Source organism: Carcharhinus amblyrhynchos, chromosome 8 (assembly GCF_965287045.1).
Source record: "Carcharhinus amblyrhynchos chromosome 8, sCarAmb.v2.hapA, whole genome shotgun sequence".
NCBI classification, from domain to species: Eukaryota; Metazoa; Chordata; class Chondrichthyes; order Carcharhiniformes; family Carcharhinidae; genus Carcharhinus; species Carcharhinus amblyrhynchos.
In genome coordinates this window covers 76,477,904-76,494,618 of record NC_137331.1, presented here as the reverse complement: position 1 = coordinate 76,494,618, position 16,715 = coordinate 76,477,904, and the positions used below count along the sequence as shown (strand labels likewise).

General features: G+C 40.1%; 1 protein-coding gene across 1 annotated transcript in view; it reads left to right on the top strand.

Annotated features, from left to right (window-relative positions):
* rock1 (Rho-associated, coiled-coil containing protein kinase 1) overlaps positions 1 to 16,715 on the top strand; it is a 140,045-nt gene that overhangs the window by 102,928 nt on the left and 20,402 nt on the right. The window contains exons 22-27 of the mRNA XM_080194293.1: positions 3,151 to 3,254; positions 9,491 to 9,656; positions 9,813 to 9,906; positions 10,894 to 10,982; positions 11,103 to 11,291; positions 12,108 to 12,273. Coding sequence (XP_080050419.1) covers positions 3,151 to 3,254; positions 9,491 to 9,656; positions 9,813 to 9,906; positions 10,894 to 10,982; positions 11,103 to 11,291; positions 12,108 to 12,273 — 808 coding nt within the window. The remainder of the gene's footprint in view (positions 1 to 3,150; positions 3,255 to 9,490; positions 9,657 to 9,812; positions 9,907 to 10,893; positions 10,983 to 11,102; positions 11,292 to 12,107; positions 12,274 to 16,715) is intronic.

Genomic DNA, 16,715 nt, shown 5'->3' with positions numbered 1-16,715 from the left:
TCCTTCCTAACCCTAAGCCTTAATTCTTTAATTGGAATGACCACATCAAGAGCCTATCTTTAGTAGGATGGTGAATGCAATGGCAGCCATGAGGCCACTTCTGGGAAGATTTTGTCATCAGGCACACTGCCAGTAATTAGGGGCTCAAATACGCTGGAATTAATTCTCAACCATGGTCAAACTCTGGCCACATCTTTCTAATGGCTATTGGATCAAACCCATTTATCACTACTTGTGCCATTAATTTGTGTATCTTGTTTTGAGTGGTTTTGTGCATACAGATCAAACTTGTGACCATTCTTCTCCTGATTTGACCTTGATGCACTATTAGATCCCAGTACATTAAATTAAATTCTAACCTGTCTCCAGAATTAATGTATTTCCACTTTCACCAAATTCCCAATTTTTGCACTTTGATTACAGTGCACTCCATTTATTGCCCTTCTGTGTCAGCCGGGTATTTTAAGCCAGGTACTTTTTCAGGGCACTGTGGTTACAAATGTTCATTCTGCTTCCTGCTCGCAATAATTAAATACTCTTCAATCATTTTTAACTGATAGTTAACTACTACTGACTGGCAATTTCTGTTGAATATTACTTAACTTGAAGTTTCTTGTGCACAGTTGTTAAAATTCCAAGCTAAGTTCAAAACTAAATTTCAGTTTGAGACTGTTCACCCACTATATGAATACTCTCTGTGACCTTGAGGTCTTTTTCTCCTCTAGGAAGTACTTTTGAAACATTTTCTGTTAAATTACCATTTTTGCAACTGCTACCCTGAGACAAATGCATCATGTGACTATACAATGAAATTTGAAGTGCTTTGCATGGTTTTAATTTGGTCACTTCATGAGTGGCTCAGAATGATATGAAAATAGGGAATTTATTTTAGTTCATTTAGAAGTTTGCTAATAACTAAAGCAAACATGACTCAGTCTACAAAAACAAGGTGAGAGGACGTACATTTAAATCTAAACCTTAAACAAGACTAGCAAGTAAAGCAAGAGTATTTTCCTACTGAGTAGCAGCTGAATGCAACAAAATTCCAGCAAAGGTAATTAACAGTCACTCATTCTAGATGCTATGCTAGAGTAATGCATCCACTATTTTCTAATTTAGATTTCTTACTCCTGTTACTTTCCTACCTCTAGTGATTATGATCCAAAATATGCTCAGTACGTCTTCATATCTTAGTTTCTTTGGTTCAGTTATTATTCTGTGGAATCTTTTCTAGTGTGCCTTCAATGTCAGTATATCCTTGTTAAGGTGAAAACAAAACTGAACACAGTACTGCAACATTTTGTATAGCTGCAGGGGTACTTTCTTATACATTTGATTATTTTAGTTCTGAAACGTAGCATCCTTTTAGTCCTTTTCAACTTTTTTATTTGACACTAGCTGTTTATATGGACAGTTAAGTCCCTTTGTTTTGTCGTTGGTGGTTCCTCTGTTTATGTTCCATAACATATGACTTTTTTGTATCTTAAATGTGTTGCTACGCACAGTATGTTAAACTACTATGACCTGTTGCTGCTATTCCATCCACTGGCTCAATTTGTATCTTTTTGCAATTTTCTGCTTCTGTTCACACTTATACCACTTAACTACTAGGTTTCAGCATTGACACTTTGATAGCATGGCTGAAAAGCACTTCAGGACATCTGAGATATTTTACAATTTTTTGATCTTTCTCTTTCGCTCTTTTTCTTTTACTGGTTTTCTTTTTTACTTTTCTGTTTTCTCAAATCAAAATATGGGCTTGAATTTTTCAGATGGCAAGGGCTTGCTTCCCGTCATTCGAAGAGTTCTGCTGACTCTCGTGATCTGGAGGAGGGAACCGAGTGTAAGGTGTCGAAATTTGCTGATGACACCAAAATTGGTGGAAAGGCAAATTGTGCGGAGGGTGGGGAGAGTCTACAGAAGGATCTAGATAGGCTGGGCGAATGGGCCAGGAAATGGCAAATGGAATTTAATGTTGGTAAGTGCAAGGTGGTCCACTTTGGTAGGAATAATGGTAGGAAGGATTATTACTTACGTGGAGAAAAACTGCAGCAGGCGACGGTGCAGAGGGACCTCGGGGTCCTTGTGCATGAGTCGCAAAAACCCAGCTTGCAGGTGCAGCAGGTGGTCAGGAAGGCGAATGGGATGCTGGCCTTCATCACAAGGGAGATTGAATATAAAAGTAGGGAGGTCTTGCTGCGGCTGTATAGGGCATTGGTGAGGCCGCAGCTGGAGTACTGTGTGCAGTTTTGGGCGCCGTACTTGCGCAAGGATATTTTAGCCTTGGAGGGAGTGCAGAGGAGGTTTACTAGGCTGATGCCGGAGTTGAGGGGGTTGAGCTATGAGGAGAGGCTGAATAGATTAGGCTTGTACTCGTTAGAGTTTAGAAGAATGAGGGGAGATCTCGTTGAGACGTATAAGATGATGAATGGGATGGATAGGATAGAGGTGGAGAGACTCTTCCCGCTCAGAAAGGATAGTAGGACTAGGGGGCATAGCCTCAAGATAAAGGGGGGACGGTTTAGAACAGAGTTGAGGAGGAACTTCTTCACTCAAAGGGTGGTGAACCGCTGGAATTCTCTGCCCGTTGAAGTGGTGGAGGCTGCCTCGCTAAATATTTTTAAGACGCGGGTTGATGGGTTTTTGATGAGAGAGGGGATTAAGGGTTATGGGGAGAGGGCGGGAATGTGGAACTGAGCCACGACAGATCAGCCATGATCTTATTGAATGGTGGGGCAGGCTCGAAGGGCTAGTTGGCCTACTCCTGCTCCTATTTCTTATGTTCTTATGTCCCACAGCCATTCCACATTTGAATGAATGTTAAGTGGTTGCAGGTGGGACTTCTGTTCCTCACTGGAGAGGAAGTCTCACCTTAGAAAGCAGCTGGCCAATCTGATTGTAGGTTTAATTGAAACAATGAAATATCCTTTGAAAATCACTGTACAAGGTCTGAGAAGGAACAAGTTTAATAGGTGGAATGATCTTGTTCTAAAGTTTTATTGTTTCCCTAAGTGCAGTACTTTGATCTTTAGAAGCTGCAGAGTGAACTTTACATGCACACGTTTACTTGTTAAATTATGTTCTTAATTTATTCCTTTGCTTTCCAACATGAAGTACTGTAATTTGAAGAATTGTTGGTTTTGTTCACAGACTCTGTATAAGACTCAAGTTAAGGAGCTGAAAGAAGAGAATGAAGAGAAGAACAGAATAAATATTGATCAACAGAAAAGAATTCAGGAGCTGATCAGTGACAAGTAAAAACTTCATATTCTTGACTGTGTTTTCAAACGATAATTGGTGCTGAAATACTGCAGTATCAGATGGAACACATACATTTAGCTTAACTTAAACTTTATATCATCCTGTAAGTTTGTTTTGTACTTATCTAAATGCTATTGGCCTCCAGGATACAACACAAGGAAACGATCTGGGGTATTTTTGGTAAAGGAAAGTATATTGTTCATTCTGTGTTACCACTGAATTTTGATATAATAGCAGGACCCTCATCTTTTACCTTGAAGTTTGACTTAATAGCATACTCTTTCCCATGAGGTGACTTTCTTTTCTATTGTTGCCATCTTCGTCCTGATTTCAGAATTTCATCTCATAATTGTTTTAAATCAATTGGAGTTCATTTTCACAGGTTGATTAGCCCACTCAGGGAAACTTATCAATTGATTCCAATCTATTTCCTTCTTGCCTTATTTCTTAGCTTATTCATTGACCTTCTGATTTTGATTGCACATGGATAACTTTTGGTATCTGCCCTGAATTTGTGAACTGTCATTTCTCTGGGTACTTCCTGTGACTTATTGAAAATTAACTTTAAAGTTAAAATTTGGTTTTAACTTTAAAACTAAAATTAAGCCTCCCTTGCGATCTCATAAGAGCTCTGAAAGCCAGGGTTTTTAACAGACGCTCTTAAAATCCATCCTTTGTAGGCTGCTCCATCCTGGTCCAGCTTATAACCAGGCAACAGCTGTTGCTGATCTCATCAACCACTTGCTACCCTAACTTGTTATTATATTATACCATTCAGAGCATTTTGTACCAGCATATGTGTGACATGAGCAGAGGATACTATAGATACTCTGGCTGGAATCTTATCACTGTTCATGCTGGCAGAATTTTCCCATCCCACTGCAAGAAGCCAAGATTTGGCTGGCCACCAAATTCTCCGATTTCTCTGCAACGGATGCGTGGTTGAATGGCTAGTAAGATTGTCCTGTTGTTGAACTTTGAAGTTAGGTCCTTTTAAAGAAAATACTTTAAAATCTAAGTTGCAACCTCTCCCTCTGCACATAAATATTCCAGGAATGTGTAGATTTAATAATCAGGAAGAGAAGTCACTTTGTAGAAATACTCCAATTTCTACAGGAACTAGTTACAAGAACATTGCTGGAAAATTGCTCCAAGTGTTTGCGCATTACTCAAGGAGACTGGTTGACTGTGCTTTCCTTCCCTGGACTCCTAACATTCCCTATGTTGCACAAGCACATAAAAGTTACACACAGTATTAGAGGTAGTGAGAATGCATTGATAGGTGATGAGTTATTACAGAGATAGGAGTGAGTAATGCCAACCCCGCTGTCAAATAAATCAAGAGAGAAACTCTTAAAAATCAAGAGGCTTGATATAAAAATCATGATTTAATGTGTTTTTAAAACAATATAGAATAACAGTTGGTTCATAAACCTCATTAATGGCTTACTTAATCTCTCACAGATCAGTTTTTTTCAAAAAACTATTACTATATCCTAAAATGCTTTGAAAAAAAATTTAAAAATCATACCTGTTATCCCTGCATGTGTTCCTCCTCATTTCCCACACTTGGCAATAGCATTAAACTGCTAGTAAATGTCAGTCTTGTGATGTGAATTCAATCCTAATAGGAACTGAGGCTTCAGGAGCCCCTTGGCCATTGCATCTAAGCTGGATTAAAGCCCAGGTTCAAAGAACAAAGAAAACTACAGCACAGGAACCAACCATGCTGACCGACTTAACTAAAACCCCCGACCTTTCTGGGGACCATATCCCTCTATTTCCATCCTATTCATGTAGTTTTCAAGACATCCCTTAAAAGTCACCACCGTATCCGCTTCCACTGCCTCCTACAGCAACAAGTTCCAGGCACCCACCACCCTCTGCGTAAAAAAAATCTGCTGCTTACGTTTCCTTTAAACCTTGTCCCTCGCACCTTAAAGCTGAGTCCCCTAGTAATTGAGTCTTCCACCCTGGGAAAAAGCTTCTGACTATCCACTCTGTCCATGCCTCACATAATCTTGTAGATTTCTATCAGGTCGCTCCTCAACCTTCATCATTCCAGTGAGAACAAATCAAGTTTCTCCAACCTCTTCTCATAGCTAATGCTGTCCATACCAGGCAATATCCTGGTAAATCTTTTCTGTACCCTCTCCAAAGCTTCTGCATCCTTCTGGTAGTGTGGCAACCAGAATGGAACACAATATTCCAAGTGCAGCCTAACTAAGGTTCTATAAAGCTGCAACATGATTTGCCAATTTTTAAACTCAATGCCCCAGCCGATGAAGGCAAGCATGCCGTATGCCTTCTTGACTACTTTCTCCACCTGCATTGCCACTTTCAGTGACCTGAGTACCTGTACACCCAGATCTCTTTGCCTGTCAATATTCTTAAAGCTTCTGCCATTTACTGTATATTTTCTACCTGTATTAGACCTTCCAAAATGCATTACCTCACATTTGTCCGGATTAAACTCCATCTGCCATATCTCCGCCCAAGTCTCCAACTGACCTACACCCTGCTGTATCCTCCAACTTTTGTGTCATCCGCAAACTTACTATTCAAATCAGTTACATTCCCCTCCAAGTCATTTATATATATTACAAACAGCAAGGGTCCCAGCACTGATCCCTGAGGAATGCCACTCATCACAGCCCTCCGTTCAGAAACGCACCCTTCCACTGCTACCCTCTGTCATCTTTGACTGAGCCAATTTTGTATCCAAAGGCAGGCAACCAATGCTTAACCCATTGCACAAACCAGTTCTCCACCTTTTGCACTTAAAAAATTTGCTGCCTGAGCAGATTTAAATCCCTAAAATAGGTATGGTGGAATATTCCATGGTCTGTGAATCTCATTTATTTCTTGTCTTGATGCAATACAAGGGCCCTATTTTACCATTTTGATTCTAAGTGCTGGGTGGATTTGAAACTGAGAGTGTTTCAGATCTGACTTTTAGACCTGTTCTGAGGCATCCCCATATGCACTCTGTCTGAAAAAATATCAGCGGTCTGAATTGCATTGCACAATCTTGTGGGTGGTGCTTAACGCGCCCAAAACCTTGCAGCTCTGATCAGCACCTCCAACTACGCGTGCACAGAAAAAAAATGATAGAATGCTGCTCTCCTGCCACAACACTCCTGGGCCAGATAATGCCTCCCCCACAACATTACTGACCCCCTTATCCCCCTACCTCACCGCTACCCAGACTGATCACAGCGCCTCTGTCCTCCAACCGATCTCAGGCAGCAGGTGGAATGGCAGTGGACCCCCCTTCCCCCCTCCACCAACCTCGAGCAGAATGGCAGCAGACCCCACTTGCCCTCCTCTGAACTCAGGCAGAGTGGCAGCAGACCCCCTCTTCCCTCCAGTAATCTCAGGCAGAGTAGCAGCAGACACCACCCCCCCCCCCCCCCCCCCCCCCCCCCCGCAACCTACCTCCTCACTCACTGGATTGACCAAACCAGACTTCTATGGAGCATGTCTGTTTCATACCGATTCTGGATGGGCGAACATGGTGGTAAAGGGGAGAGTGTCAGTAAGGTTGGGTGTGTGGCCCACCAAGTCAATTTAAATGCATGCAACGCGATGGTAAAATTGGACCCAGACTCTTTAAAGTAAGTGCAACTGGATTAACCAGGCCACACATTGGTTAGCATGTCTGGAGTACTAGAGAGCTGAAAGTAATAAAAAGCTGGTGATGAATCATTTGGAGTACTAGAGGGACCTAAGTGAGTTATTCTGATTTATTCTGGGGCAGCAGGGCAGCACGGTGGTTAGCATTGCTGTTTCACAGTGCCAAGGACCTGGATTCAATTCCTGGTTGGGTCTTTATCTGTGAGGAGTTTGCATGTTCTCCCTGTGTCTGCATGGGTTTCCTCCAGGTCCTTCTGTTTCCTCCCACATTCTGAAAGACTTGCAGGTTAGGTGCATTGACCCGAACAGGTGCTGGAGTGTGGCAACTGGGGGAGTTTCACAGTAACTTCATTGTAGTGTTAATGTAAGCCTTACTTGTGACTAAAAAATAAACTTTACTTCTTTACTTTGAGTATTAGAAGCTTGTTGGTGAGTTATACAGAGTATAGTGTTAAATACAAAGAAGATATTATGCCCATTTGAATGATTACCCACAGCTCAATCCACATATTATCACGTCATTTTAAATTTTGAAATGTAATATCAGGTCAGGTTTGATCTGCTTTTTACATTCCCTTGGAAGAACATGGATAAACTTATATCAGTGCTGTGAGGAGAGTTTTGATGAACAAATAAAAACATAGCAGACCCAATTTTAGGAACATTTTGTAGTTGCTGCCAGTCAAAATGAATATTCTCCAGAAACCTAGTCCATTACCACTTGGTATGGATTTTCTCCACCAACTCTTTTGTCTTTTATTGTCTTCTGTCTTCTGCCCTATCAGGTTCTTCCATTTTTTAATCTTCCACCCCATAGTCTGGACCATTTCACCTCCTTAACAGATCCTACATTTTTAAGTTTTCCCAGCTCTGATGAAAGGTCACAACCTGAAATGTTGGGCTAGATTTTTACTTTGTCAGGATGACTCTGGAGCCTGCTGAAGCAAGCCCTCTGAGGTAGCTGGGACCTGATTCCAGGATTTCCAACTCCATTCACAGTGTTTCCAGTATTCAGGGGTGCCTTTTCACGGTGCAGGCTGGTTGTGCATCTGCACCCCACGTTCAAAATCTGGTCGGCTCCATTGCAGGGATAGACATGTCCTACTACTCCACAATTTTCATCGAGCCAGTCAGCCAGCTATTCAGTAAACCATAGAACCCCGACAGTGCAGAAGGAGGCCCTTCAGTCCATCTGCATAACTTTCTGCCTGTAACCCCACATGTTGAACATGGTTAATCCATCTAACTTGCACATCTTTAGACTGTGGGAGGAAACCGATGCACCTGGAGAAAAGCCACTTGGACACAAGGGAGAACATGCAAACTCCACACGGTCACTGGAGGCCAGGATCGAGCCCTGGTCTCTGGTACTGTGAGGCTGCAGTGCCACCGTGCTGCCAGTGAGTCATGGTTCATGGCAGCCAAGGTGTCATCAGGCACAGTATGCATGAAAGGTAAGTACTGAAGGCCCTCCTCATATCTCCATGCCAAGGTAGGCCTTCCCCCAAGTAACCTATATGAGTTCTCATGATACCATACCCTCCCCAAACATGCAAACCCCAATTAATTTTTGAAAGATAGTGAGCATTTTCTAAAAAATGCACTTCACCTAACTTTTCTCTCCTTTAATACCCATCATTATGATTTCAAGTTCTAGAAAGTCAGTGATATATTGGTCTTAGAGGGAGTACAGAGAAAGTTCACCAGGTTGATACCGGAGATCAGGGGATTAGCGTATGAGGAGAGATTGAGTAGATTGGGCCTGTATTCGTTGGAGTTTAGAAGGATGAGGGGTGATCTTATAGAGACATATAAGATAATGAAGAAGCTAGATAGGATAGAGGCAGAGAGATGCTTTCCACTTAGAAAGGAAACAAGAATTAGAGGGCACAGCCTCAAAATAAGGGGAAGTCAGTTTAGAGTTGAGGAGGAACTTCTTCTCTCAGAGGGTAGTGAATCTCTGGAATTATCTGCCCATTGAAGTGGTGGAGGCTACCTCGTTGAATATGTTTAAGTCACAAGTAGATAGATTTCTGATCAATAAGGGAATTAAGGGTTATGGGGAGCAGGCGGTTAAGTGGAACTGAACCACTTTCAGCTCAGCCATGATCTTATTGAATGGCGGGGCAGGCTCGAGGGGCTAGATGGCCTACTCCTGCTCCTATTTCTTATGTTCTTATATGATCCAAGGGCATTCCAGCTGCCTGAATGTCAAATATGGCAGGTGATGTGCACACTTATTCTTTATTGCCAGTGTGCCACCTGGCTAGAGCTACTTAGTAGAATTCTAGGACAAGTGCTGGAAATTGGTGTTTTGCAAATGCCTGAATCCTTTCCCAAACTTTTTTTGAATCAATGCAGCGTATGCAAACTTTAAAGAAAATGCTACAGGCTGCGCAAAAGGTAAATTGAATATTTTTCACTTTTTGAGGCACTAGTGCTTGAACTGCAGCCAGCCATTGCTTGCATCCATTCTCCCTTCCTCGATCCCATTTAATTTCTAAGGCATAATGCTTTACTGTATTTTTTTACTGCACTGTATATTTATAACTCTGGCATTATTATGTGTGTTAATTTGTCTGTCTTCCACCAGGGAATCATTATCTTCACAAATGGATTTAATTATAACTAAAGCAGATTCTGAGCAGCTAGCTCGAGCTATTGTAGAGGATCAACGTTCTGAACTTGATCAGGAATTGAAGAAAGTAACAGCACGTCATAAGCAGGAGCAAAATGAGAAAGACAACACCATTGCCTTAGTAAGCTTGGATATTTTACACATACCAACTCTTATAATGTGTAAACTATTGCAAATATTATCAGGAGTGAAGTTCCAGTCTGTTATTCATGCCTTTAATGATATTTAGCATTATTATTTCTTTTATAAACATGTGCAAACGTTTATTCACGTTTAGCTAGAGGAATCAAATAGAACCCTGACCAAAGATGTAGAAAATTTATCAAAGGAAAAAGCAGAGCTTGATGAAAAACTGAAGACCGTGGGAGAAGGTATGGAACATATTCGATTTTACAAATCTTTTAAAATTGCTTTTTACTTCTATCAATTATTACCAATAACTCAATTATAAAGCTCGTTAAAATTAATCTGTAAAAATGTAGTTTAAGAATACTGTAGCAGTCTCGACTGTGGTAGAAGCACCATGGACTGCAGAGTGAAAAGCTTTCACTTTTTATGGTTTTCTGGTGCCCTTGGTGGAAGGTTTGTGAGTGCATCTCTAGGGAAGGTGAAAACATGGGGTTAGCTGTATTATTTATGATTGTCCATAGCTTTGTCAACTCAAACATCATTTAAGTATACCTCTCTCCACAGACACTGCCAGATCTGCTGAATTTTTCCAGCATTTTCTTATTTTATGTTGTGAATGATGTTGACTCAGATGAGTTGCCATAATGTTTGTAAAATTGAATTCTATCCAGATAAATACTTTGGATAAAGCAAAAGTTTTTTTAAAAATCGGTCTCGGATACATAAAGCGCTAGTAAGGCTGGCGTTTATTGTCCATCCGTATTTGAATCATTGCATGTGGTATTGATGCACCGTGGATTTTGCTACCAAATAAACCTGCTGGACTTTAACCTGATGTGGTGAGACTTCTTACTGTACTGATGCACCCACAGCCCATTAAGGAGAGTCCCAGGATTTTGCCCCAGAGACAGGAAGCGATGGCTATATAGTTCCAAGTCAGGATAGTGTATGACTTGGAAGCGAACTTGCAGGTGGTGGTTGTTATGCGTCTGTTGCCCTTGTCCTTGTAGGTGATAGAGATTGTGGATTTGGAAGGTGCTGTTGAAGGAGCCTTGATGAGTTGTTGCAGATCATTTTTATAGATGTTAGACACTGGTGCCACTGTGCACAAGTTGTGGCTGGAATTAATATTTATGGTGAAGGATGGGATGCTGGTCAAAATAATGTTGTTAAAATAAATGTATCACACAGATCAACCGTAAAGTACTCTCACTCAAAATTTCTTTCAGAATCACAGAAGAAGAGGGAGGAAGACTTAAACAACATGAAAACTAATTATGAAAAGATAATTAACCAAGAACGTACATTGAAGACACAGGTAGATGTTTTAAAATGCTTTCCAAACTATAAATAGCCACATTCTACTGCAGTCTTCCAATAGTTTCTGCTAACTTTGTCTTATACATCTTCATGAATGTTTTATGTTTGCATCAATTAGGCAGTTAATAAACTTGCTGAGATTATGAACCGCAAAGATATAAAAGTGGATCGAAAGAAAGCAAATACAGCAGATGTCCGAAAGAAAGAAAAGGAGAACAAAAAATTGCAACTGGAATTGAACCAAGAGAGGGAGAAATACAGTCACATGGTTGTGAAGTATCAGAAGGACCTAAATGAAATGCAAGCAGTAAGGAAATCTTACATGGATGTGCTATTTTTATACGGATACATTATCTACAAAAAAATTCAATGTGCACTCTTCTGTCAATTTTTTTTATTGTAAGTTCATACAGCCACATTGTAATCAGACACTGCTCCAGCGTTGGCACAATAGTGTCTCTATTTGGGAGGGAATTTAGTGACAATATGACAAGTTTGTGTAGACAGCCTCTATTAGAAGTATAGTTAGACATCCAAATTTTATAAAGAACAGATGTGAAATGCATGACTTCAAAATGGGAGCTAAATTTTGTCTGTATACCCTGGTCAAGTATTCTTGAATATGAGATATAAATCATGTGTCAGGAAATATTGATATTCTGCAGTTTCGACTGCACTGCAGCATACTCAACATCAAACCAGAAAGGGTGGGAATATGGTCCAACGCTGCCACAATGTGGCCAGAAAGTGTTGTGGGTTGCTCAGCTAATTGCCTGATTTGAAAAGATCAGAACTGTGCTAAACAGAACTTAAATGGCTTTTCCATTGCATTGAATATTAGTATGCTGAGTGCTGTCTGCGTTTCCAACATTTCGGAAAATAAACAGTGTCATCATGTAGATTTTTATGATTATAGGCCTGAGATTGTAATTTATTTATTCTTGTCATTTTTTGTTAAGTCAAGCAACAGGCAAAAAAAGGTTGCAGGTATATCTTTGCAGTATGGCAATGAAATGTTTTATAAAAGTAATTTTAACTGTAAGTGGCCTTGACAACTTTCTACTATTATCTTGAAATATTACATTTTTTCTCTTATTTTGACAATTTTATTCAAAAATTACAGCAATTGGCAGAGGAATCTAACCTTCGTACAGAGCTCCAAATGCAGCTTGATAGTAAGGACAGTGATCTTGAACAACTTCGTTCTAAGCTGCAAGACCTCCAGCTCCGTATGGATAACACAAGTGTGACCAGTTTACAGAGTGAAGATTCTGATGGAAATGTACCTGGTAAGATTGACTTAATCTTAACGGTTTACTTTGGACAAAGTATTTTCGGTCTACGTGTTCAAGGAATTAATTTAATTTTAAATCATTTTCAGCAATTGAACAATAGTTTCTTTCCATCCTGTTACTTGTTAGTATGAGTAAAAGCAGACTAATTTTCAAGAATCAGCGCCAGAATATAAATAAAAGGTTTTACTTGTTAGCTTTACTCTAAACTTGTAAACATTATTCATCCCACTCCGAAGGTTAGGTTATTTTATCCAAGCTGCCTTTGATCAAATAGGTAGACTGGCCGAGTTAGAGGGTCAGAGTGATACAGTGGATTAGAATGCTTTCATTTCTGGGATCATAATTTCAGTTCAACCTAGAAAAAAATGTCTCCCTTTGCTTATAGTTTTAAAGTCCAAAATAAAGTTAATTTGGAAAACTGACCAAATCAGGCAGTGACAAAGAAAAAGAAAACAGGACAGCAAAAGTAGAGAAATTCTGCACATGAAGTACGTTTCTGAGTTTTAGACAAATGCTTTGGCAAAATAGGAGCTTTAGTCTGTGGCAGACTGCTATGTCTGACCTAATGAATATTCAACACTAACTATGCATTCAGAAATGAAAAATGTTTGGTTCTATAACAATATCACTCCTAACTATCAACCCTAATGACATGCATTTAAGAATGCTGAAGGAAATAAGGTGGAAATTGAGGAAGTATGAGCGATAGGGTGAGATTCTCCCATCTAGTCCTTGCCCGTCCTGTGCCAATGTATAATGAATGTATAATTTGGCATTTCAGCCAAAGCTCCATTCACTTTCAGTGGCATTAGAGAATCCCCGCCATGAATGAGGATGGAGATTTTTGGGCATAATCTTCCAACCCTCCTTAAATAGGGGATTGCTATAGGATGGAGAATTGTAAATGCTACTCAGTGTAAAGGTAAATGATGAATACCAGCCAGCCAAGTTAGCCTTGATAATGAGAAATGATAACCAGGTCAAAATTAATCAGCACTTGAACAAGCATCAATTAATTAGTGAAAGCCAACAGAGATTTGTGAAAGGCAAACTGTATTTAACAAATTTGATTGAGATTTTTGATGAGGGTAATGTGGTAAATGTGATCTATATGCTCTTCCAAAAAGTTTGACAAAGGTTTGATAGTCTTGTGAACAAAGTTGAAATCTGTGCAACAAAAGGGGCAATGACAACATCAATACGTAGTTGGCTGAGTGATTGGGAACAGAGTAATGGTGAATGTTTTTCAGGCTAGAGAAAGGTACAGAGTGTGGTTCTCCAGAGATTGATACTAGGATCACTGCTTTCTTTGGTTAATATTAAGTGGCTGAAAAGGCTTATGGGATCCTGAACTATATAAATAGAGGCAAAAGGTCAGATTTTCATGTGCCAATTCAGACTTGGGAAATCTGCACCTGCCTTCTCACCTGATTTCTGCCACTTTTTTTTCCTCGGAGAGACAAGGGTGGGGTTTGCAACTCCCAATTGTGTTGGACCAGAGTGTGGAAGCCTGGTTGTTTGAAGATTCGCCTCACTTTTCAGGGACATAAGTGTAGCTTTCCACATCATTCATATGCTCCCTCATCCAACCTGTGCTCCCTCATGCCCTCAAGCTCCCTCCATGCCTTTATATCCTCGTGCTTCTTTTATGTCCCACAAGTATCCTGCATAGCCACACACCTGTATCTACTATGAACAAATCTTAGAAGTCATGGAAAGTCTTCATAATGGATGTGAAGAAAAATGAAACCTTTAATAATGTAATAGAGCTGCCTCCCAAGCATATAGCCATTCATCCTGGAAAACATATTCCAGATTCATTGGGGAAAAAGGTGTTAAATCCTCTCAAGTGGTTATTAGTTGTAAAACAAGAATATTCTGTTCAGAAATTACATGAAGGACAAACAATGTTTTAGTAGCCTCTTGAATCTGTCAGTGAAACTGTGTGCACACACCTGCTGAACTAAGTGGTTCATGAGCTTTTGAAACTCAGCCGTGCATTCATAACAGGCTCAGCTATCAAAACAGGCCACTACAACTCCAAACAGTGGAGCTTGTTGAAACTGAAAACTCTGTTAGCTCGGGTATGCTACATTAGATGACCTTTCCAGGAGCGGCAAGCTAATTATTTTCTACTTCCAAGCACTATGAACATTTAAATCACCTCAGATCATACACTAGAGTTCACAAACACTTCTTTGTAGCTTGAATGCATCATTTTACAATCCTGTTTAGGACCACTGTGGAAAAATGTTATTAACTGATAGAACTATGTAACAAGATTACACATTTTAAATGAAAATAAACTTCATTACATGCAAGGAGAATTAAATAAAACAAGGACTATTAATATAATACCATAGTTTATAACGACTCATGCTATGAACTCAGTTCTTTTTTTTACCTCCCTTGAAGAATTCTCTTATTCATTAAACAACCTCGAAGGTTCATTCATTTCTTTAGGGACCAACCCACAAAGTATGCAATTGTCCACAGGAATTCACTTTCATTCTCCCCAGTGTTCCAGCTATTCTCAGGTAATTTTTTTTTTGGGGATCCTTCCATTCACGTTATGGCTAACTGATCCTCCAACTTTTGTGTAATGCCTCAGCTCCTTGTTCTGAATGCTGGCAGATACCAAACAGCTTTCTCACAACTTCCAAGTTAAATCTGTTGACTGATTTCTGTCACAAAGCTCTGTGAGATCAGCTGTAGGTTTTTTTCCTGTAGCTGTCAGCTAGGCAAATCTTGCAGCTGCTTTTACCTTCACAACATCCATACTGAGTTTGTGTCCTGCTGGCATTCTGCAGGATGGACAATATTTTCTCTGCTTAAAGTGAAGGCCTCATCTACCAGTCATCACCTGTTGATTCTTTCAATCCAGTGAGATGTAGTCAACACAAAATTGCAATTACCTGCTTTCTGAGCAAACACCCAAGTAACTTTAAAAAAAGAAGCTCTCACCCCCATAACCAATCTCTGTGACAACAGGGCATACTTTGGATAGATCTCAAACAGGAATCTAAAACAAATGATTTTACTATCAACAGAACTCCTTGATTCTGCAACTCAAATGCATAATCCTTATTTCTCATAGGTGTAATTGTCCCCTCGTCAGACTCCCTGGCTCCAATAGGGAATGCCAAATTAAACTTCATTAAACACTCGTTTGGTTTAAGTTTGAGCACTGTGTCTAATTCTGGGCCCTGCACTTTAGAAATTCTTTAGAGAGAGTACAGAAAAAAATATAAGGAGTGGTTCCAGGGACGAGAGACTTTTGGAGAGGCTGGACTATTTTCTTGTTGAGTGGGGGTTTGATCGAGGTGTTCAGATCCCTCGTGATTTTGAACACTTAGATGCAGAGCACATGGATTTAAGTATTGGCAAATGAACCAAAGTTAACATGAGGAAAAGATTTTTACACAGCAACTGCTTAGCATCTCAAATGCACTGCCCCGGAATCTAGTGGAGGCAATTTTTTTCATTCTCAATTCTGACTTTGTAAGCTAATCACAGGTTACTTTTTAAGTGTAGTGAAAACAGGATTTTTTGAGTTCCATTTACGGGAGTGGGTCCTGGGTGGGATTGTGGTTGGTGTGGACTCAATGGGCCAAATGGCCTCCTTTGGCACTGTAAGGGTTCTGTGATACTTCAGAGTTATGCTTAAAAAAAGACTTTTCATCTAGCGCTCATCAGGACAAATGCAAGAATACCAATGTCAAGGAAAACAACAACTTTATACTGTCTGAAAAGAAAGTGTTGATTGATCGGGGCTGGCCTCTGATTGCAAGAGACATTACCGTGGAGAGTAAATCTGTTAATGGTGACTTGACAGTTAGCTGTCAGACATTGTTTGAAAATTAAAACTAGGCACCTTGACCCTGTTGGTCAAGGCATTGTTGCCCTGGGGAACAAACCTGTGAATGGCTGTCACTTATTTTGTTTAGCTGAAACATGTGCAATATGTGTGAATGTTCATTCTGTTTAAAAAGGACAGGGTCCTGTGTATCAGTATATGTGACTTTCAGTCCTTACAAATGCGCCAGGCTGCAAGCCCAATTAACAATCTTAAATTGGTTGTCAGTGTAATTTTTAGCACACTGAGAACTACATATAGAAATGTTGTCCAGTCACGGAATCACATCTAACATTGGACACTGAGTTTCCAGTTTTGCAAGCATGGACTGGTTGGATATGGTCTACACCTTGCGCTTTATGAACAGCAGAAGAGACATGCTGTTTGGTAAGCTCAATCAGTCTATGTGACCTACATACCTAGCATCACACTAGCACAAATTTATCTGACACGTTATTTTGCAGGCAGAAAGAACACACATTGCATCTGTTTCGGCTAAACAACATAAGTGGTAGCCGTTTGCTGGTCCGTTTTAGGGCAATGCCGAGACAAGCTACCTGATTTAAAGTTTCAAACAATG